Source organism: Choloepus didactylus, chromosome 2, assembly GCF_015220235.1.
Source record: "Choloepus didactylus isolate mChoDid1 chromosome 2, mChoDid1.pri, whole genome shotgun sequence".
Taxonomy (NCBI): Eukaryota; Metazoa; Chordata; class Mammalia; order Pilosa; family Megalonychidae; genus Choloepus; species Choloepus didactylus.
Genome location: NC_051308.1, coordinates 218,778,216 through 218,802,365, shown reverse-complemented (window position 1 = coordinate 218,802,365; position 24,150 = coordinate 218,778,216). Strand labels below are relative to the sequence as shown.

At 36.8% G+C, this 24,150-nt stretch overlaps 1 protein-coding gene across 18 annotated transcripts in view; it reads right to left on the bottom strand.

The window, feature by feature from the left end:
- PUM1 (pumilio RNA binding family member 1) overlaps nt 1-20,645 on the bottom strand; it is a 140,721-nt gene extending 120,076 nt beyond the window's left edge. For 11 of the 18 annotated variants that reach the window (XM_037827911.1, XM_037827914.1, XM_037827919.1 and 8 more), the window contains exons 1-2: nt 20,535-20,645; nt 16,028-16,401 (exon numbers count right to left, since the gene is read on the bottom strand). In XM_037827911.1, the coding sequence (XP_037683839.1) occupies nt 16,028-16,390 (363 nt within the window). In that variant the 5' untranslated portion in view covers nt 16,391-16,401; nt 20,535-20,645. Of the gene's footprint in view, nt 1-16,027; nt 16,402-20,534 lie in introns of those variants that run through there. The other 7 variants (XM_037827912.1, XM_037827918.1, XM_037827928.1 and 4 more) reach the window with 5 other exon arrangements.
- Nucleotides 20,646-24,150: the final 3,505 nt, after the last annotated feature.

Genomic DNA, 24,150 nt, shown 5'->3' with positions numbered 1-24,150 from the left:
CAGGTTTTACCCTTGGGAAGACAGTTGCTGCAAAGGAGAGGCTAGGCCTCCCTATGGTTGTGCTTAAGAGCCTCCTCCCGAATGCCTCTTTGTTGCTCAGATGTGGCCCTGTCTCTCTAGCTAAGCCAACTTGAAAGGTGAAATCACTGCCCTCCCCCCTACGTGGGATCAGACACCCAGGGGAGTGAATCTCCCTGGCAACGTGGAATATGACTCCCGGGGAGGAATGTAGACCTGGCATCGTGGGACGGAGAACATCTTCTTGACCAAAAGGGGGATGTGAAAGGAAATGAAATAAGCTTCAGTGGCAGAGAGAATCCAAAAGGAGCCGAGAGGTCACTCTGGTGGGCACTCTTACGCACACTTTAGACAACCCTTTTTAGGTTCTAAAGAATTGGGGTAGCTGGTGGTGGATACCTGAAACTATCAAACTACAACCCAGAACCCATGAATCTCGAAGACAGTTGTATAAAAATGTAGTTTATGAGGGGTGACAAGGGGATTGGGAAAGCCATAAGGACCACACTCCACTTTGTCTAGTTTATGGATGGATGAGTAGAAAAATAGGGGAAGGAAACAAACAGACAAAGGTACCCAGTGTTCTTTTTTACTTCAATTGCTCTTTTTCACTCTAATTATTATTCTTGTTATTCTTGTGTGTGTGCTAATGAAGGTGTCAGGGATTGATTTGGGTGATGAATGTACAACTATGTAATGGTACTGTGAACAATCGAAAGTACGATTTGTTTTGTATGACTGCGTGGTATATGAATATATCTCAATAAAATGAAGATTAAAAAAAAAACAAATAAATTCTGATGTGGCAGGCAACAAAGGCAATCTATATTAAAAATCTAACATTTCTCAGAAAAAATTTCCCAAGGTGAACAGTCTATTATTACTGTTAGGATACAACCAGTTGGCACAGGATATAGGAGTTTCCTCTACTCAACAGTTCTTCGGCCAGGAGACCTAGAAAATGTCTTCCTACATACAACAGCCTTGATGCCAACCTTCACTCCTTTGTTTCAACATTCTATTGTTTGTAATATGTAAAGGAATAAGGAATTCTCAATAGTAAGTCTGTACAGATAAATCATGGCAACATAATTAAGAGACCAAATCATTCTGGACATTATGACCCTGAAAGAACATAATTCATAAAACCAAAACTGCATCTGTAAGAGGAAGAATCAAGGAAAGTTCAGAAATCAACCCTCATATCTACAGCCAAATGATTTTTGACAAGGGTGCCAAGTCTACTCAATAGGAAAATAACAGTCTCTTCAACAGATGGTAATGGGAAAACTGCATGTCTATATGCAAAAGAATCAAGGTGGACCCTACCTCATACCACGTACAAAACAAAGATCAAAGACCTAAATATAACAATCAAAATTAAAAAACTCCTAGGAGAAAATAAACAAAAGCATCTTCAGGACCTTTCGTTAGACAATGGTTTCTTTGACTTCACACCAAAAGTACGAGCAACAAAAGAAAAAACAGATAAAAGGGATTTCATCAATATTTAAAACCTTAGTGCACCAAAGGACTTCATTATGAAAATAAGAAGACAACCTAGAGAATGGGAAAAAATATTTGGAAACCACTATCCAATATGGGTTAAATATCCAAAATATATAAAGAAATCCTACAACTCAACAACAAAAAGACAAACAGCCCAATTAAAGAGTGGGAAAAGACTTGAATAGACGTTTCTCCAAAGATGATAAATGGCCAAAAAAGCACATGAAAAGATGCTCAACACCACTGACCATTAAGGAAAAGCAAATCAAAACCACAATGAGATTCCATTTCATATCCACTAGAAAGGCTACTATTAAAAAAATATATAGAAAATAACAAGAGTTATTTTGTTGTTATAATGGAGAAATGGGAACACTCATTCACTGTTGGTGGGAATGTAAAATGGTGCAGTCAATGTAGAAAAGAGTCTGGTGGCTCCTCAAAAAGTTAATTATAGAATTACATGTGACCCTGCAATTCCAATTCTAGATATATACTCAAAGAAAGTAGCCAAAGATCACAAAGTGAAAGAACCCAAAAGCAAAAGAATAACACTTTTGACTACATATATTTTAAAACACTGTGCATTATAAAATATATAACAAAGTTAAAAGTCACATAAAAGCAGTCTTATAAAAATAATATACGCACCAACAGAAAAAAAAAATTGGACCAAAGACCTTAAAGTAAATTCAAATAAATAGGGACAGACATTAAACATAGTAAAAGATTAAATATTACCAATATCACAGGAATATAAATTAATTTTTAATAAGGGTGGGTTTTTTTGTTTAACTACCAGTTTAAATAACATTTTCTTAAGTGACCCTAATACTGGAAGAGAAAATGCCCAAAAGGACATAATTGGAACATATGAAAAAACTGGAATACAGACTATATGCTTTGTATCAATGTTAAATTTCTTGAACTAGATAAATGTAGCTAATGTGGTTAACTACTTGTTCTTATGAAATATCCACGGAAATATTCTGCTTAAAGAGCATGGTGTAAGCAACCTATCCTCAAATGTTTAGAAAACAGATATACACATATATAAATAGAATGATAAAACAAATATGGTAAATCATTAAAAGCTGGTAAATTTGGGTACCTGAGTAGGGGGTATATTAGAATTCTCTGTATTGCTCTTGTACTACTTTGCAACTTTCCTATAAGTGTGAAATTATTCAAAACAAAAGTTTTGTGTTGTTGTTGTTGAAGTGAAAACACCCCGAGTTTGGTAAGCGAGTGCAAGGACAAAGTGCAATCATACAATGTTGGCAGAACGTTAAATTGGTACAACCTATCTAGAGAGCAACCTGAAAATACATATCAAAATTTTAAATGTTCACTCTATGTAATTCAGTAATATCACATCTATAAATTTATCCTAAGAAAAGATGACTCCAAAATATAAAGATACAGCTACAAAATTGTTTACTACCACATTGTTTAGAATGTCAAAAACTGAAAACTAAAAGTCCATCAATCCAAGATTAATCAGTTAAATAAATGATTGTACTTCCATGTACCATGGCTCTTAAAAAGGATCCATGAGTATTTATTCACTTGGAAGGATGCCACATGTATTAAGGAAGAAAAGACTGCAACACAGTACACACACCACATACACACACATGTGAGATTAGAGGGATGGATGGATGGTTGGATGGATGGATGGACAGAGATAAAACTACCGACACTCACATTCAAGAATGTGTGTGTTTTTATATGCAGACAAATTTAAATGAAATGAACCAAACTTCCAAAAGTTGTTAACTCTGAAGAATAGCTTTTTGAAATTTTGTATAACAATCACGTACTATTAATTTTAGAGAGAAAGTAGATTAATGGCTGCCTAGGGCTGTGGGATAGAGAGAAAAGGGAAAATGACTGCTAACGGGTAAAGAGTTTCTTTTTTGGGGTGATAAAAATATTCTAAAACTGATTGTGGTGACGATTACACAACTCTGTGAAAATACTGAAATCCATTAAATTGTACACTTTAAAAGGGTGAATGTGTATGCTCTGTGAATTATATTTCAAAAAAAAAGCTGTTTTAGAAACTCCACTTTAGAACAAAACCCATAAAACCAAAATTATCTATTTCAATGTTCACACTGTTCGTTATCTATACGAGGTTCTGATAGAAACCTTAAACCCAAACAGCATCTCTTAAAAAAACAAAACTTCAAAATGGGAGAAATTAGTGACTAGTCTGCAAAAAAAGTTAATCATTAACAATATAGGGGAAAATTACAATTTTCATTCTACCTTCCTAGGGATACTATTCTTTTGAGCTATCTTAGTAGAGAATAATCACTTCTGAGAACAGAAATGAATCTTGAAAAGGTATTAGGTTCAAACGACACAGCAGTTTTCCGGTAAGTGATTTGACTACAAATAGAAAACAAGTTTCAATGTTTTGCTAAGGAAAGTGAACTTTGTCCACAGCCCCTTCTATTTGCCTATTTCTGATATGGTTTCAGGAAATCTCAAAGTTTGGGGGGAAAAAAAGGCAAAACAAAATAAACATAAAACCAGAGCTGATAGGAACAACCTTAAAAAACTCCTTTTTTTTTTACATAGCCCTTTGATAAATGCTTACTGGCTCCTTATCTTAAACCCCAAATGCCTGACAGTATTCAAGACTCTATATTCTATTACACCTTACAATATGACATGAGACACCAAATGAAACATTCCACTCAGTATGTCTCTTCAATATGCCCTGATGACAAAAATTATTTGTTCATCATTTCTGAGGTGCATACTATTTGCCAGGTTCTAAAAATACAGCTCAAAGCTGAAATATTATTCAAGAAGAACCATGACAGTGGTTCTTAACCAAAGTGCATATGAGTATCACCAGAGAGTGCTTTTTTATAAAAAACCCATGAACTGTCTCATCACTGGAGATTTTGATTCTATCAGGCAAGAAAAAGAATTAAAAGGCATCCAAACTGGGAAAGAAAAAGCCAAATTATCCCTGTTTGTAAATGACATGACCCCTACTAATAAATGAATTCAACAAAGTTGCAAAATACAAGATATGTACGCCAAAAAAAAAAAAAAAAAAAAAAAAGAACAAGGACTTGAATAGACATTTCTCCAAAGATACATAAATGGCCAATAAGCACATGAAAACATGCTCACCATCATTAGCTATTAGAAAAATGCAAATCAAAACTATGAGAATCACACCCATGGCTATTATTTTTAAAATGGAAAATAACATGTGTTAGCAAGGAAGCAGAAAAATTGGATCCCTCATACATTGTTGGTGGGATGTAAAATGGCACAGCCACTTTGAAAGGTTAAGTATTGAATTACTGTATGACCAAGAAACCCCACTGTTAGATATGTACCCAAAAGAAATGAAAGCAGAACAATGTTCATAGCAGCATTTTTCACAACAGTCAAAAGGTGAAAGGAACCCCAGTGCCCACCCATCAATAGATGAATGGATAAACAAAATATGGTATATACATACAATGAAATATTATCCAATGATAAAAAGGAATGAAGTTCTGATACATTCTACAACACGGATAAATCTTGAAGACATCACATTGAGTGAAATAAGCCACACACAAAAGGACAGATATTGTATGCTCTCACTTATAAGAAATAACTAGAATATGTAAATTCATAAAGACAAAAAAGCAGAACAGTGGTTACAAGGGGCTGGGGCAAGGGGGAATGGATACTTTTGCATAATTGGTGTGTGTTTCTGTTTGGGATGATGAAAATGTTCTGGAAATAGATAATGAAAGTTACACAACATTGTCATTGTACTTAATGTCACAGAACCGTACACTTAAAAATATTTCAATGATTTTTGTTATGTGTATTTTACCACAACAGAAAATTCGTTTTTCTTTTGTTTGTTTGTTTTAATAACAACTATGTTGAGGCACTACATGAACAAAAATAGCTTGTGTGTTCAGAAAGCTACTAATACTTCAGTATAGCTGAAATGGAATGTCAGTAAAGAGGACTAGAAAGGTAAACTGGGAGAACATGAAAGAACTATTATGCCTTGCTAATAAGCAGCTTGGAAGTTATCCTAAAAGCAATAGGAAAAAAAATTTAGGCCAGGATGAATCATAATCAGATTTGTGTCTTTAGAAACATCAATTTGGCAACAAAATAGGAAATAACTAGAAGGAAGAAAAGGGTGGATACAGGAAAACCAGTTAGAAGACTACTGTAAATGCACAGACAATAAATATGACCCTCTCAAATAAAACTGTATTTGGAACTGTTTGAGGCATGCAGCAGGAATCTAGGATAACTCCTAGGTTGTCTTTAATGAAGATGCCATCCACAGAAATAGAGTATAGGGAAGGAAGGATACAGAGTTCCATTTTAAACTGCAATATGCCGCTCACTAAGCACCCATTATACAACAAATACTGGGTTCCTAAATTAGATGTGCAAACTAAACTCTTACTGGTGTCCCTAAAATACAAATGGATGTGCAGCAAGTAGGGCTTAGAAAGTACAGTGTGTAATAGGGCTGTGTCTATGTTTTAGGGAAAAACTGACTATTCCATGTTGAAGAACAGCAGGTCTCCAAACAGATCAGTAGGATGGAAAGAGCATGAGCTAGTCACTTTCAATATGTATCAGCTGTAAGACATTAAAATATGGCACCTGACTTTTCTGACCCTACATGTCCTTACCTATAAAATGAGACTGAAAAACACCTACATAGATTTCTTGGTGGTTCACATCATATGTAAAAAAATTAGAGCAGTTCAAGTACAGCATTTATGAGTACATACCATTATTACTTCTACAGAAAGGAAGCACTCAACAGTAAAATAAAATTATCTCGGGATCTCACTGGATACACTCAATCAATTCCAGCACCCTGTTTAAAAAAGCTATTAACATTTTTTAATTAAAACAGAGATAATCAACACAGAAGAGATTGCTGTATTGGAAAAAAAGCAAAATGATTTCCAAGGTCTTGTTTAAGCCCAAAATTCCACTGGAAATGTATCAACCACCCTGTTTCATTCAATATGGCAGACAAAGAACTCAATAGAAGGTATAAAGTTTGTCTTTTTTTCTTTAGCCTATAAAAATTTCAGAATTTGAAATTTAGAAAATACAAAAAGTATAAGAAGAAACCAAATTTCCTGTAATCTCCCCAACCCACACAAATATAAACAATATTTTATAGTATTTCTTCCCAGTACTTTTTCCATGTACACTCTCAATGGATACATAGAATTTAAAGTCCATTTTTTAGATAATAAATGACAATTGAAGGACCTGTATCTGATATAAAATAACTCTCCTTTGATATATTTGGGTTACCCAAATACACCATAGACCCACCTCAGAACTCATCTCAATATAGATACTGAAATTCTCATTTTGAACAATTTTCTTTATAATTCCCCCTTCCCTTCATGGAACTGTAAGTCTCTTCAGAAAAAAACCCACATATTAATTTATTTTGCATTTTACTAGGTTTGGGGCATATGAAAGTACTATCTCCCTAACTTGGGCCAATTGGAGAAAAAAATAGCTTGAATTAATATTTAACAAATTACAGAACATTTTTTAATTAACATCAGGTTTGGTGCTTTTAAATACATACAATAACTAGAACTAGGCTAATGAACTTGCTAAAGTCCTTAGGGAACTTTCTTTAATAGACAAATATTTTGTATCACTGGCAGATAAACTGACTGTATATTCATGATATCTAAAGAGTTTGCAGCTTCCTGAAAACACCCGTTCTCTGTAGTTTCAGCATTCTCCTTCCCAGGGTTGCAAGCAAGTTTATTTTTGCTGCTAACCTGCAAACAGTTTTTTCATAGACAGAAAAGAAAGTTGCCATCAGTCCCAGCAAAACTTGTCACTTGGAAAATTCAAAATTCAGAGTCAAAGTTGTAAATAAACTAAGGCCCCTAATCCCCATTTCTAAAGAGGCCTGACACCAGTGAAGAAATCTCCATTATTTTGTATGTGTACATTAGAGATTTATAACTTTTATAATCTTTAGGCGCCCAAAAGAATTGCACATGAATATTCACAGTAGCGTTATTCATAATAGCCAAAGGTGGAAACAATCCAAAGGTCCATCAACTAATAAATAAAGTGTGGTATATCACACAATGGAGTCTTATTTGAGGCACAGAAACTATTCTGTATGATACTATATCAGTGGATACATGACAATACACATTTGCCAAAACTCATGGAACCAGACATAAAAAGAGTGAACCCTAATGTAAACTATGGAATTTAGTTACAAAACTATATCGATATTGGTTCATCAACTGTAAAAAATATACTACACTAAAGCAAGATGGGGGGGGTGTGTATGGAATCTCGGTACATTCTGTGCAGTTTTTATGTAAACTGTTCTAAAAATATAGTTTATTATTTAAATAAAGAAGAAAAAAAAAGGAGTGACTGCTAATGGCTAAAGGATTTTGGGAGGTGATGATTTTTGTGGGGAAGGCTGCACACAACTCTGTGAATATAGTAAAAACCATCAACTGTACATTATGAAGAGGTGAATTATATCTCAAAAAGCTGTTATAAAAAATTTTTAGGGTCCCCAATTTCCACAAACTGAAAGATTTCCTGATGGCATTCAAAAAAAACATTAAGAAAGGTATCTCAACCATAAGCGCAGTTACTAAAGGCAATAGATAAATCCATGTCTGTTAAATCTTGTAAAACCAATGATAAGGCATTTTAAGATCAACAGTTATCAAAAAATATTATGTTAAAAAAATATTTAGAACATTCCTCTGGAGAAAGCCCAGAAGCTCCTCAACTGCAGGTTTTATCACCAATGCCATGTGCACCCTATAGGCCCAAGTTCTTTAATCGAATTCCCAAGTATAAAATTCACCCAACCTATTGCCAATTACTGACCTGCACTTCTCCCCGTATTCACAGCAGGGAGCAAAATGCCAGGGCAACCCACAGCTATATACTAATCTGCAGCCGTAGTCCCATTATGTGGCTCCTCATTACATTTACATGATAAAGAAACTGAAGGTAAAAATTAGGAAAGAGGGGATCAGAAATCCTCAAAAAAAAACAATACCTTCTCAAGAATTCTGGCTTTACAGTCAAAAGTCCCCAGCTCTGCCACTTACTATCTGTGTGGCTATATTCAAGTCACAGCACCACACTGGGCCAACATTTACTAATTGGTAAAGAAGGAGCAATAATCTCTACTTCACCAGGTCATTGAAAATAAAAGAGCAAATATGTCTAAAGTAAAAAGATTAAGGCATAGAAAATACCATCCAATCCACCATATGCACCTAGGTTGACACCTTTGTGAAAATTAAAATACCTATTCCCTAGCCTATAATCTGACAATTTTGATGCAGACAAACTAAATGCAATCAAGCCTTACCACATTCTCAGCACTTACTATTCTCTTGGCATTGTGCTAATTATGAGTTCTATGTTCTACTATGAGTTTTTAAGTCACTTCACAAGAGTGTTTAAGTATCTAGATAGATTTTAAGCACAAGCTGGAACTTTTTTTCTTTTTAGGATGTCTAAGAAAATGGACACAAATCAAAGATGTATGTCTCTTCTGAAAGTAGAAAGGTGGATAAAAACAAGGAGTAATAAAATCATATTGCTTTATAGTTTATAAAGCACTTTGACCACACACATAACTAAAATTTGAAACACAGCTCTTCCTGTTAGTTTTTTTTCTAAGAATCTCATGATTCACCCAATTTCCCTCTTTTCTTTAGCCATAGGGATGCTCAGAACAAGGTCTATAATTCCCCATTCTGATATATATATATTTCTAAATTCTACATTTATCCCACTTCATTTTCTGATCATACCCCTATTTTCGCACTGTTACATCTCATTACCACTTATCATATGATTCTTTTTCCCCTAAACAAAATAAGGTAAAGATACATCATAAATCTCTGCAAGTGTCATCTAGGAGGAACATACTTATGTCCCACACAGTATTAAAGAAGAGCATCTCGCTGAATATACTTTTTTTTACATTGGAACAAAACAATTCTTAAAGTTAAAGTCAAAGAAGGCCTGCTCATGATCCTTTTGACCAAGTACATAAATTCCAAATATTATTATGAGAAAGACTCTAAGAACACAGGTGTAAGACAAAGCAAAGAAAATATGAAAGCATGGATTATTCACCTTTAACTCATAATGTTAACTAAACGCCAATGGCCCAAATGCAGAGACACCTAAGCAATCTCCCAAGGAAGCTAAGAGATCCATGGTCTAACAGAGTATAACAGTATCAGCAGAGACATCAGAAAAGGATCTCCAGGAAATAACAGACTCTCCAGATTGCAAGGTACTTAGGTTCCCTCCCAGCTTAATACTAGTAGTTAACGTCTCCATTACAGGGTGTAAGGATTAACTCACAGCTACGACATATTACGAGTGGCTGTCAGGATACCAATGGAAGATGGCAACACCAAATGAAATATTAAAAAGTGTTTAATGATGTCACTGTGTGATTGTAAAAACCTTGTGGCTCACAGTCCCTTTATCCAGTGTATGGACAATGAGTAGAAAAATGGGAACAAAAATTAAATGAATAATGGGGGATGGGATGTTTTGGGTGTTCTTTATTACTCGTATTTTCATTCTTTTTTTTTTTTTTTGGAGTAATGAAAATGTTTAAAATTGATTGTGGTGATGAACACACAACTATATGATGGTACTGTGAACAAATGATCGTACACAGTGGATGATTGTAGGGTATATGAATATATCTCAATAAAACTGAATTTTTAAAAAAGTGTTTAAGTAGTCAAAGTAAAGTTCAGTTCTGAATTCCGCCTGGCTATCTAGAATTATCTCCCATGGCCTATCAATCTATGGTGCACAGTTACATATCCTAGTGCCAGAAGACCACTAGCAAAAGTGAAAAAGCTCTATAGAATTCTCTAAATTTCCTTTCTCCCAGAACAGAGCTTTCTACCTATCTCTGTTCCTTATAATTCAGTTCAGAGGCCACAGTTCAACCAAGGAACCTTAAAATTTTACCCCTATTTCATCACCCATTTTATGTCAGAGCAGACAGATTTCAAAGAAAACAGATTTCTCATTAAGAGAATAGAATAATTACAACAAGTCAAAGACTTGACCTTGGGCTTTTCATGATGAAACCTTTAAAACTACTGAAAATGAATGAATGAATGAATGAATAAATAAATAAATAAATAAATAAATAAATAAATTTTGAAAAACTTGTTATAAAAATTAGTTAAAGTAGGTATACAATCTTAAAATAAATACTCAGATAAAGATGTGTTTTCTAGTGGCTTAATAGTTCTGGATCCCCATCCATTATCTTAATTGTTATCTTAATTGTAAACACCCTTTCTCAATCCAAAGTATTATTTTATTGTTTCTAAATTTCACCTAATTTTAGATACTCAGCTTGCAGGATTTTTAAAGTATTGAATATCACTCCACACATTCTCAAGCTCTTCATGTGTTAAGCTATTATTTATTATTCAGTCACCAAATTTATGCCAATAACCTGTCAAGCTTCGTGCTTAGAAAATAAAACTTAAAATATTAAAAAAAAGCTAGTCACATATTTTAAGCACAGTGTAATGAGAACATTATTTAAAAAGTGGAAAACTCAGTCAGTAAAATCCTAATTCAAGCAGGAAAATCCTAATTCAAAAAGTAAAAATTAAAAACAAAATCAAAACAAAATGTTAAAAATGTGATTGCTCACGAAGGGCTACATAGAGATGGCCAAAGACCATTGAAGAATTGCCACAACAGCCAACTATCCCACTATGTGACCAGACGCATGATGATAGCAAAGGAGTTGAGGAATGCATATCAGAATTTTATTTTAAAACTGACCAACTCTTATTGTGTGGGAGAAAACACTTGAATCATTGAAGATCCAAGTTTATGATTTCAATTCTGTGACACTTTTACAATGGTAAAGTGTTAACACTACTTTACTGCTGTAAGCTTTTTAATATTGCCCATTGCTTAATGCTAAGATTTGAATTTTCATTTTTCTGAACGAATAGATAAAGCTTTACCTTTTTAAATAAAACTTAATTTCATGAGTAGAAAAAAAATGTGACTGCCCATAAAACTTAATAGAACTTTAAAATTCAGGCATAAAATAAATAAATCTCAAGTTTGTTTTCTAACGAGTAGTGTGACATAGACTTGGAAAAGCAAACAGACCTGCGATGAATTTCTAAATCTCTTTCCTTGAGCATCAGTTTCTTCAATTGTAAATGGGAGTAATAATGAGAGAAATGGATGTAAAGTGCCTGGCACAATAGTTTCCTTCCTCCAACACTGCTGGCTGTGACATTCTTACTTCAGTTCATTGGTGAAAGCATACTGCCAATTTGATCTTAAGCTTTGCTCCACTGTGCCAAGTGGTCTTCAAAAAAAAAAAAAAAAAAGGCTAAGGAAATAGGCACACTAAACAGGAATAACAGACCAGTGTGTATAAGTAGAATGTACTGGCAACAGAATCACTTTATATTGAGTCATTCTGTCTCTACAGTGACATTTCCCACAATTACTTCTAAGAACACACATGTAATAAAAACAAAACTCAAAATTTAACTTTAGCATTACTGCTTTTGGGTGATTAAATTATGTCCCCCACAAAAGGCATGTTCAGGTCCCAATCCCTGGTCCTGTGGGTGTGAGCTCATTTGTAAACAGGACTTTTGAAGATGTTATTAGTTAAGATGTGCCCAAATTTGTGAGGGTGGGCCTATTTCAATATGGCTGAAGTCTTTATAAACAAATGAAATTGGATTCAGAAAGAGAAGCCATAGGGAGCAGCCAGAAAATGGAAGTCAACAGAACCCAGAAGAGAAAGAAGACACTCCCGTGTGCATTACCATGTGACAGAAAAGCCAAGGAATCCCAAAGATTGCAGGCCAGACAATACTGATCCCAGGAGAAAGCTAGCCTTCTATCCTCTTAAATTCATGAGCCATAAATTCCTGGTGTTAAGCCACCCATCGCATGGTATTTGTTTTAACAGCCACTGCTCGGGGGGTGGGCTGGGGGCTGCATTTATAGAATTCACCATTATTTGTATTCATCTTCTACTTACCAAGCTTATATCCAAGTTTCAAGCAAAATTATGGCAAAATTCTTTGACCTCAGAATGTGCTATTTCGTTGCAATGGTTTTGTTTTAATTTTAATTTTAAACTTTTTATTTTGAAATACTTTCAAGCTTACAGGATGAAAATAATATAAACCCCATACAGAGAAATCCAATAAACCCCTCTCCCCCCAGTCATCCAATTTTAACATTTTGCCACATTTGCCAAATCATTCTACCTATTTTTCCATCACTCTATCTATCCATCTATCAATCAATCTATTTTCTGAATATTTGAGTGTAGGCTGTATACATTATGCTCCTTAAACACCTAATACTGCTATGTACATTTTCTATGAATAAAGATATTTAGTATCCATCTTAAGAGCAGTATCAGGTTTCAAAAAAATTTAACAATGATCTAAGCTTACAGTCCATATCCCATTTCTGCATATGTCCCAATAATGTCTCCTCCCTTATAGGTCCTGGTCAGGATCATTATATACCTTTATTGGTCATTATCTGTTTTGTTTTGTTTATAAGGCTGCGGAAGCAGAAATAAGTACATGTAGTGTCTGGAATGAAAAAGGCCTGATTTCAAAACCAAGTTCTACCTGATAACTAAGCTTCAGTTTTCTCATATCAGAAAAGATTTTACCTCCCTTATAGTACTGTTGTGAGGATCACATACAGGAAATATACAGTCCAAAGCCTATGACATGGTGCTCAATAAATATTTCTATTATCATCAGTGGTTCTCAAACTCTTTTCAATTCCCAGATCTACCTTACAGAACAAACACCCTCTTACTCCTCCTATCAGTAACAGTGACTAGTGAGGGCAGTGAGAAATGCCCCACCCCTCTTCACTTACCACTATACTCACCACTGCTGCTTGCCCGAGGGGCCTGTACCAATTGCCATCTGTCTCCTGGCAGGACAGGTCAGCTATAATAATATCCACTGCTTTACCTAAGTGTAAATTTGAAGCACTTTTGCTCTTCCCTGATTCACTCACATAAAAATTTCAGAAACACCTCCTGGGAAAGGTGCATGAAAAAACACAATCAGTCTCTGCTCTAGAAGAGTTCAGTCCTGGAAGTAAGAGAAACACCTAAACTGGTGACTTATAACACACTATGATAACTGCAGGAGTAATCTGTGGGTGACCCACATCTGCACCACAGCAACCACCTCCTTCCCCAATGCAATTCATTATCTTATGTGTCTGGCCCAATGGAACCGTGTTGTGATGAGTGCCAACTCCAAGTTGGGTCACTGTTTTGGCCCCCTGGTGGAGAACTGATTTTGTCATTTAACATTAACTCTGGTTTGCTAAATGACCTGGATAAATGTCAGAGTAATCCTTATGATAGGGCTCAGCATAAGGGAAGCCTTCAATAAACACCTGCCGATTTACAGAGCAAAAGGACATTTCAGAGCTCTGCCAAAGGCCAACTTAGAGTCTGATTTGCCCACTCAACAAAAGACAGGCTGAGTACCTTGATTCTCCTTTCACCTTTCACCCAACAGCATATCATTGGGAAAGCCAACATAAGATCTTATAGATGTATAATATCTATATTATAAGATTTAGAAAATCAAGGCTTATGAATTGTAAACAATGTTTAGGCAAATAAGGCAAAGATTACCTGCCTTCCAATTATGCACTCCCCACAGACATCACCCAAATCAAACATGATCTCTCTTGGACCTCTCTCCACATTACAACTGCCTGTACTACTCCACCTGTATATTCTGCCTTCACCTCCAATTCAATAGGTATACTACCAAATTTAATCACCTTATCCCCAAACAAGATGCCCCTCTGTACTCCCTTTCCACTACTACCTTCATTTTCCCAGGAACATAAGATTTCAGTCACCAAATTCTGTGTGTACTTCAGTCCCATAGTTTATTTTCCATTACTCACACCACGGTTGTTGGAGTAGTTATCCAATTAGTCTCAGCCCTTAGCCACTCCGATCTCTTATTGGCGACTCTATTCCTAAAACACCACAAGACAGACGCCATTCCATACACACACACTAAAAAACCCTGCTGCCTGCTAAATTAAATCTTAGCCTGGAATTCAACACTCTTACCTTTGTGACCATGTCCTTTTTTCCCAACTTTATTTAAAGACCAAAGAGTTAGGGACTTGCATTCAACAAATTTCTGCTAAAGCTCTATTACATGCCAAACTCTAGGGAGTGGAACATCAAGACAAATACCATTTGATCCCTACTGTCAAGACTCCGAGCAAGTAGGAAACAATTAAATACAGTGTTTTAAGTAACAGATACATAATAAAAAGTGCTCTAAGGGCACAGGAAGAATCTTCCTATAACTTACACTTTTTAGTATCCCTCAGGTATACATGGTAAGTGCTTATGAAGCACTGATGTTGATGATTGGCCAGTAAACCAAAGACCTAAGCTCAATGTGCTAATACATTTCTGTTGAGTAAGATGAATTCTGCCTCTTCATTTCTTCTACGTTAAAGAACTGTGGTATACAGGCTGCCTTTCTTGGAGGAGTCAGGGGAAACACAACTGAGAATTCAGATTTCCAAGGGTGTTTGTGCTTGACTGTTTCTAAAAGAACAGAAGCACTAGAGGGCCAGTGAAAGACGTCAGTTCTTTTTGCCAGTCAGATCTCAGAGACTGGCAATATAAAATGTATCTTTGCAAATTCAACCTACACCCAATTTCAATGACTAGTCTGATTAAAACATTCTAATCCTTTCATCACTATCAGAAAGTTAGGAAATACAGATCAGGCTAAGCTCTCTTCTCAGTAAAATATGCTGATTCCAGTTACAGTTCCAGATTAAGAGTAAACATGTTAAAATTAATCAAAACAAAACAAGGACTTAGAACAAGACAAAGCCCATTAAAACCTAAAGTCACAACTACTCCTATCTGACACAAAACATTAGCTATAGCAGTTCTACTTCAAATAAATTTCCCTTAAGTGGCTGTTATTATCAACTTCCTACTACTTTTTAACTATAATACCTTAAAAACAAAAATCACCCACGCCCAACAGACAAGTCACTTAATTATGTATTCACCTGATAAATAACCGAAATGGTTCTTAAATGCATATATGTCAAGAAAAATATTCCTTGTTAAAAAGTATTCCCAGGAATGCACTGCACACATAAAAACAATCTTGTCTTTTTGTTTTCTAAATGACTTGGTCATTTACAATTTAGCACCAGAGATAAACGACTCAGGGACAATCCTATAATGATTGTCCTTCAAAACAAGTGACTATTTCAACCAAACTAAATTGGCAATTTAGGCTGTAAATACATTCATTGAAAGCAAATATCCAAGGTGGACAGTGATTATAAAAGAGTTTCAAAGCTGAAATAGTGAACTTTTTTTTACCTGATGTTCTGCATGAATGTTATCCCCAGTTGGCCATCGATGTTTGCTATTATTATAGCCGCCTCCACCACTTCCTCCTCCCCCAAGCTGCTCACCATGCTGCCTCTGAAAGAAGTAGTCCACCATAGCGTCGTCCTGGGAACGGCCTGCAACTCCTATGGATCCTGGGACAGGGCTGGAGTGTGTCCCAGCTGCAAGAGCCTGATTTGCAGCTGGTTGTGGCTGCGCTTGCGACCCTGTTCCAGATGTCAAAACAACAGGCATGTTGGGATTAGCTGGTTCTTGAGGGTGATGTTTCAGGTGGGGGCTGAAGGAGTCCTGCCAAAGCACTGCTTTTCTCTTCAAGACACATGCAACGCTCATTCCACCAATGCCTAAGGACAAACAAGTTACAAATGTTTAATATTTTTATTTAAAAGACATGAGTAACTTGACATACATCAAGATAAAATAATCTCCATGTCTTTTACAATACAATCATCTACAACTAGTTTCTACCAAGCAGCTAAATATTTTATGATATGTACACAATTTCCTAAGCTGAAACCTCCATTTCTAAATTGCTGAACATATATATATATAGAAATAAATAGAGTTGGTGGCAAGCACTCTGACAAAGTGTTGAGACCAGAGCACTCAACACTGCAACCTCAGGGAAACTTATTTTATACCTTCAGAAGGCAACAATATAGAACTTCAATCAATGGTTTCTCCACCAACTTCTTGGCACCTTAAGTCAACCATGGCATTTTTAAACGAACAAGAGCTTTTTAAAATCTTTACATCTGAAGCAGACCTATACCAACAAACCAAACAAAATTCTAAACCCCATATATAATTAGCAATAACATAAATTGTCGAAAACTTTGAAGGGACCCTTTAAAATGTCCAGCATATTCATAGGGCATTCCTTAAAGATATAAGACTCTCTGACCAAAGAAAAAAGGAACAGAATGTCCTTAACCTGAAATCACTCTTCAGACTCTGCTGATAGAAAAAAAATTCAAGATTTTTATTAATAATTTACAATTATAATTTTAATTGTCATTATCCCATTAATACTTCAAATCCTATAAACAGGATGACAAATCAAATTCAAACACTTTACAATGATAGAAAGTCTCACTGTAAAAACCAGATGCCTCAAAATACAGTAATAATTATGTTGCAAATATACTGTAGACATTATCTAATCATCACAAAAAAAACACTGAAAGGGAAGGATTATTACCCCTCTTTTACTGATTTACACATCTCCATGAAAACACTAAGGTACAAAAAGTTCTGTGATGTGCCCAAGGCTAATGAGTAGCAGAGAAGGAATTCAAGCCTAAATTAGTTTTTCACCAAACCTAGTTCTTGCTACCAAACTTCTTGCTGCTTCCCAGTAATTTAACATGGGTACTATTTTTCTCAGAAGGATCTGCTACTCTAATCTGGAATGATCAACAAAGAACCCTCAAAATGTTACTATGAAACACTACTATTTGAATTTCTAAAAATCTAAAACTACATTTGATGTAAGTTAGAGCAACTGACAGCCTGCAGATGCTTAAAAAATGCTACAAAGTAATAAATCAGTTACCATTTAGAACACTCCTATCTATGGCCACTAGAGTCTAATTTCAAGGCTACCAATGTAACAGTCCACTGCTACAAATGCCTTCTCTCCCTAGCCCCACTGTGACATTTCAAAAACAGTCTCACAAGATTTATGAGAAATCTATTATATGATCTCTCTTTATGGAATAAGTAAACCTAAAAGAAAACATTCACTTCTCAAAACTAAATCATGTTTTGAAGCCAGAAGTAAGACGACACATTGGAATTTGTACAAAGCTTAATTTCAAAATGCCCAATCTCTGTTAATAATACCAATCCATCAGAACCTCACTAAGATACTGGGGCAGCCTAGCCTTCTAGACTTCAATTTCTGCTTTCATGAATGATAAAATCTTTTTCAGTGCTCAAGTACCAAAACCGGAAAGTCATAGTATGTTTCACCATCAGTCTTAAAATGCAAACCAACTTAGTGCTTTCCCATTTGACTTGCAAACGAATTCACTACTCTCGTCCCACTAATTCTGGCCTGTACCACTGTCTTCTATAAGGGAACCTCAATCTAACACTAATTGTTCCAGAGCAAGCCAGGAGCACCATGATACAAGTTTTGCCACTAAACTAACTCTGTACCTCTTTCCTCATCTAGAAAATGCAAGAAATCTTTTCTGTAAGGCTCACAAACTTTTTGGTTTGGTTTTTTTTTTTTTTTTTTTTTAAACCAAAATAAAATAGTAGATATAAAGCTTCTTGGTAATTTTAAAGTCATCATGCAAAAGACCCCAGGAATAGGTTTACCCAGTGAGGTAATGGATCTCCAATCTCCAAGAGAATTCCTAAAATAGCAAATGCAATCTTTTCTGAAATAAAAGATTTGCCATAATAGCTATCTAATAAGGGATTTCCATATGAAAAGGATTTTGTCAGCGAAAAACACTGAACGCAACTTCATTCTAACAAAGGATGGGGAGGCAGGATTCCTATAAAAATGTTCAAACAAAACAATTGGCTTTTGTAAAACTATCTGTATGCCCTGAGACTTCCTGCTTTACCTAATGAGGAAAGACAGTTTCTCAAACAAGAGAAAACCTGGCAGAAGGGACAATCTGAAAGTGAGCAAATACCTAAGCAATTAATATGTGTCTCGGATGATTTTGTAATATCTTGGCAACTACAGCTCAAAAATTAAGAAATCAGTCACCTAAATATTAGAAAACATTTAAATTGCTGATGCGTTTCAAGGAATTCTCAAAGCTCACTAAAATGTTATGGGTAGCATTTGAAAATGTGATTTTTTTTAACAAATGATACATTATAAAAATAAGTATTTTAAGCAATGAGAAGTAAATACTGGTTCTAGCTACTCGTCCACAGTTTTCAAACTTTACCTCAAGGGCTGGGTTTTGTTTTGTTTGTTAAATATCACTAGAAGATTTTACTTCAAACAAAGGAATATGGCTTAATCTATCTACATGCTTACCTTTTACTAAAATGCTTAGTGGTTTAAAAGGTTGTTTATTTTTACCACACTAAACAAACAGCCTGTGGTCATAACGTTATTTTAAAACAATTCAACTTGGACCCAAACTAAACAAATTCCAACTTCAAAAAGCCATTTTGTACATGACTTGTACAAAATGAAGTCAATTGTGGCTAAGACAAACTACTAACTCAAAGTTCAGAATCCAGTGAGTATAAATAATCAAAGCTCACAAGAGTGTTTTATACTTAAAATTAGCAATGAGGCAAAATATTTATTTCGCTTAATAAAACAGCATGGGGAACCAACATATCCTAGGGGAGACTTATTTTGGCGAGTTTTAAGTGGTTTCATTAAAAAAAAAAAAAAGCTACAGCTACAAACCTACAGTTTCAGAAGTAAATGACTTTAAAACAGAATAAAAAAGCCCTCATAAAAACTCTCATTCTTAATCTCGTTAAGAGCCTACTAGGAAGTGAGCGAATTGATAACGAGAGCTTAAAAACAAGTGTTTTCTTAATTGGACAGTGAAAGCAGCAATCCTTCAAGTCATCAGGATAAACCCTTCCCTTGTATCGCTATGGGCATTTGAAGGAGGGACAGAGGGGAGGGAACTATAATGGGGGGGAAAAGTTACGGGAGCCCACTCCTCATTTTGACGTGGGAGTGGTACTGACAAGTATAAAAAATGACCTATGTTTACCAAGAACGTTTGTGAAGATTAAAACTACTTAGAACTGTGATTCTGTTTTTCCTACTAACAAAGGGTAGACCCCTCGTTGAGTTAGGCGAAACACACAAACACAGGGAGGCTCAAAGAGGAAGAACCCAACAAAAACACTCCATCTCACGGAAACAAAAGGCCACAAGCACCCAGGCGCCTAAAAAGCGATCTGAAACTTCCTGATCGCCACTTCTCCACATTTAAGGCTCACAAAGTTCCCCTACGGTGGGTCTCGCCTGTGGACAAGGGCCACGGCTGCTTCTGAAACGATTTATTGTTCCTCTTCCTTCGGTACTGCCACCGAAGCTCAAAGAAGTCGAAGAAATCCGGGGTGGCCCAGAATTAGATACACTTCATGGCCACAGAGAAGACTCAAAGCTTAGCAAATCCAACAACAAAAAAAAACAACCCGAATGGCAACCTCAATCTTCGGGGACTCCAATAGGGCCGGGCAGAAATGTATAAGAACGTCTGTGCCCTGGGCCGGGGCCTAAACCCCCGGCATTTTCCTCTCTTCCACCCGGCTCCCCACCCCCTCCCTCCTTTGATAACAATAGGGGCCTTGCTGCTGACTCCAAAACATGTACAAGGAACAGCGAGTGAGAAGCCTCAACCAGGGCCCTGCCGGCTTTTCCAAAGCCCTGCTCACCCCCCCAACCGCTCTCAAACCCCAATACGATGGGACAATCTGCTCGCTAGGGGTCCGGAGCAGCGTTTGGGGCCGGCGGGGTGCCGATACTCACCGGCGGAGCGGTAGGATGAAGATGGATTTCAGCCCCCCGATCTTCTCTCTCCGGCGCTCTCGCTCCCCCTTACCTTTCACTCCAACAACATGGCGGCCCACTGGGGACTGGGCTGGCGCGGTGCATCATGGGATGGGCTCTGGCCCCGGCTCCCGCGGTGGCAGCGGCATGTGCGGAGAAGGCAGGCGGCTCTGGAACAGGTTGCCTGGTTGCCATGCCAACCCGGGGCCTGTGTGAACTTGGGAAACTAGCAGGCCACACAGCTGCTTCGCGCACGACTGCCCGCCCGCTAGACTAAAGAGCGCTGCCGGGAGCAGAAGGCGGAGTCCCGCCGCCGGCACCGAGCTCCTACCGTGCGCGCCTCGCCGGGCCTACACCGCACGAAGCTAGGCACCTCAGGTCGGGGCAGTGACACTCCACAGAGCCAATAAGGAGGTTGACACACACACACACACACACACACACACACACACACACACACACACACACCACTTTCGCGCCCTCTCAAGCTCACCTCCAGATTGCAACAGCCTGCAACAGCCTGCAAGTGTTATTGGACGGTGGCCGAACACTACTCCAGCGTTAGAGGCGCTGGGTTCAAACCCCTTTACTGCAGCTTTCTAGCTATGGAGACTTCCTCACTCCATTTCCCCATTTATAAAATGAAGAGGAAAATTATAATAATTCCTACTTAACAGAATTGCCGTGAGAATTCCGTGGAATATGTAAAGGACTCAATACAGTGCCTGGGACTTGCAAGCAGAACCACTGAGTAATTTGCGGGGGCCCTTTGTTCAAAAATTTAAAATTTCAATACGGCAGCTGCAGAGCACTAAATCAAGAAGAACCCTGCTTGTCATGCTGTCCAGTTTCAAAAATGAATAGAACTTTGGCCATTTGATGAAAGTGACATTTCAAATCAGTAGTATTTAATAAAATATTCTATCTCAGTTTGTTTAGTTTGAGATAATCTATCTCAACATCTCAAACTAAACTCAAGATGAATTGAAAACTTAGGCAAACAACAAAACTCTAGAAGACCAGAAAAAATATTTTTTTAAGTTCTGTAATTTGAGAGAAAATATTTATAATCATGAATTGAAATCCATAAATCATAAAAAGATTGAGACTAAAATTTAAACATCTGTCCAATAAGAGACGCCATCAACAAAGTAGAACAAATGAGAAAATAACAAAAATTATTTGCAATACACATGTTAGAGAAATGATTAATATTTGTGAAAATGGAACTGCAAACACATAAACAGAAAATCTCTAAAGGCCAATAAACATAAAAAAGGATAACTAGCATGGGGCTGGGGTTGTGAGAAGTGACTGCTGATGGACACCTGGTTTCTTTTTAGGGAGTTGAAAAACTTCTAAAAATAAATTGCAGTGGTGGTTGCAAAACTCCGAATATACTAAAAACCTCTAAACTGTACACCTTAAATGTTCCATATGTGAAATATATCTTAATAAAGCTGGAAAAAAATTTTAATTCTATAAAATACACCAGCAAAATGTAAACATTGTTAACATCCTGTTTTGGCAAGTATGTGAGAAAATTGGCACTCATACTGATTAAATTATTTGAGCATGCATCACTTCTATTTTTAAACATTTTTTTAAATAAAAGAATAACTTACTTTTATTTAAAAAAAGAAAGAAAAGAAAAAATAAAAGAACAAGATTTTCATTTCCGAAAAAAAAAAAAGAGGCAAGACTTCTAAGTTAGCGATCCTGAGCTCTGCTATTTCTGGCTATGTGACCTTGGGAAAGACTCTTGAGACTCAGCTGTAGAATAAGGGTATCAATAATTTTCTCACAGGGCAGTTAGAGAGTTAAATGAGCTGACCTATCTAAAGTAACTGACACAGAATTAGGCTTATTGTAAATTGTGGTCTTGTATTCATTTCAGAATCCCCAGCAACCAACATGATGGAAGCCATACAGTATTCACTTATTAAATGTTTGTTAAATTTGTGAATTCAACAGCTATTTAGAGTGCCAACTCTCAAATTCAACAACCCTGAAAGTAATATGTTGTAATCAGAAATCCAGCTCTGGAACCAAACAAATCTCTATTGAAATCTGACTCCTTTGCTTACTTAGGTAAGCTCTTTGGGTCTTCATTCTCTCCCCCTGGAACATGGGCATTAATAAAAGCAATGAATGAAATAAAGCAGATAAAGCATTTCGCATCATGGGGCCCAGACACTTGAAAGTGCTGGGTATCTACAAAGGAAAAACAAGAAACGGAGGAAACACTGTAGACATGAGAAAGTTACAAAGTTTCCAGAATCTTACCAGGTTTTGGGCTCCAGGATTTCATTCTAAGATCCATGAGTAAACTCCTTAGTTTTAAGTTTTAGCTTTTATTACTCAGAAGTAGAGATTCTAATGTCAGTTTTGCCACCATCATGCGGCACCACACCCCATGCAGACCCCACCCCAGTCAGATGATGTAATTCCAGCAAAATACTTGTCACCCAAACCTGGTCTCCCTTAAGGATTTGCTCTCAAAGGACTAAGGCCCCTGCCCAGCTCAAATATGACTGTATCTGGGCATTGCCTCAAACAAACTCATGAAACTATCCTGTTACCAAATGCTTGCTGTGTGCCAGGCACTGTGCTAAGACTTTTAAAGTTATTCTTTCATGTAAAACTATTCACCATTTCATTTAAAATTCCCAAATACCTATAACATGAGCAACATTGTTATCCCCATTTAAAGATGAGAAAACTGAGGCTTGGACAATAAACAGTTGAAAAGATGCTCAACATCATTAGCCATTTGGAAAATGCAAATCAAAACTACACTTCACAGCCACTATAATGGCTACTATTAAAATAATGGAGGTGGACTATTTCCACATTGTGCTCTGAACTGGCCACCATTCAGAGCAGCTCCTGAATCCATTCAGAGAAGCTCCTGATTTCAGGGCAACGTGGCTTGACTTCTCCACCCTGTAGGACCTGTGATGAGAAAAAAAGTGCAAAAATACAGAAAATGACCACAGAAGCTAAGATAAAACCACAAGGGGATGTACACAGGGCAAGAGCTACTGCGTGACTAACGCATGACCCTTTGTTTCGGCTGGAAAGGGTAGTGAGTTATGAGGCAACTGACACTAGCTCATCGAGTAGCAAAAAAATGATGAGTACTGGGACAAAACTTTCACATCAAAATGCATCAAGTTCCAAATTCAACGAGTTTCAAAACAGTTGAGTACCACTGTACATGGCTGCTGTCTGCTGAAGGAGTCAGGGACACATCTAGTGGCCCTCACCTACTCCCTCCTTTTTTGTGTGTGTAGCTGTTTCAGTATGTTTCCATTCCACAGCCTCAGAAGGATGTTAGATCTAATGGAATTGCCTGGCTATACCTTGAACCTGAAACCAAGAGCAAACTGCCCCAACTGCTTGCCAAAGTGGGAGCTCTGCACAGAGGTTGCTTGATACATGCTTTTTGCTCAGTGACAGGAGGCTCTACCCCGGGGGTGTGTTAATACTCAAAGAACAGCACAAGGTCTCTCTCCTCTGATGCAAAGTGGGGCCTGCAGAATTGCCATCCACTGACCTTGACTTGAGCAGTTGTCCTCCCAGAGAGACTTGC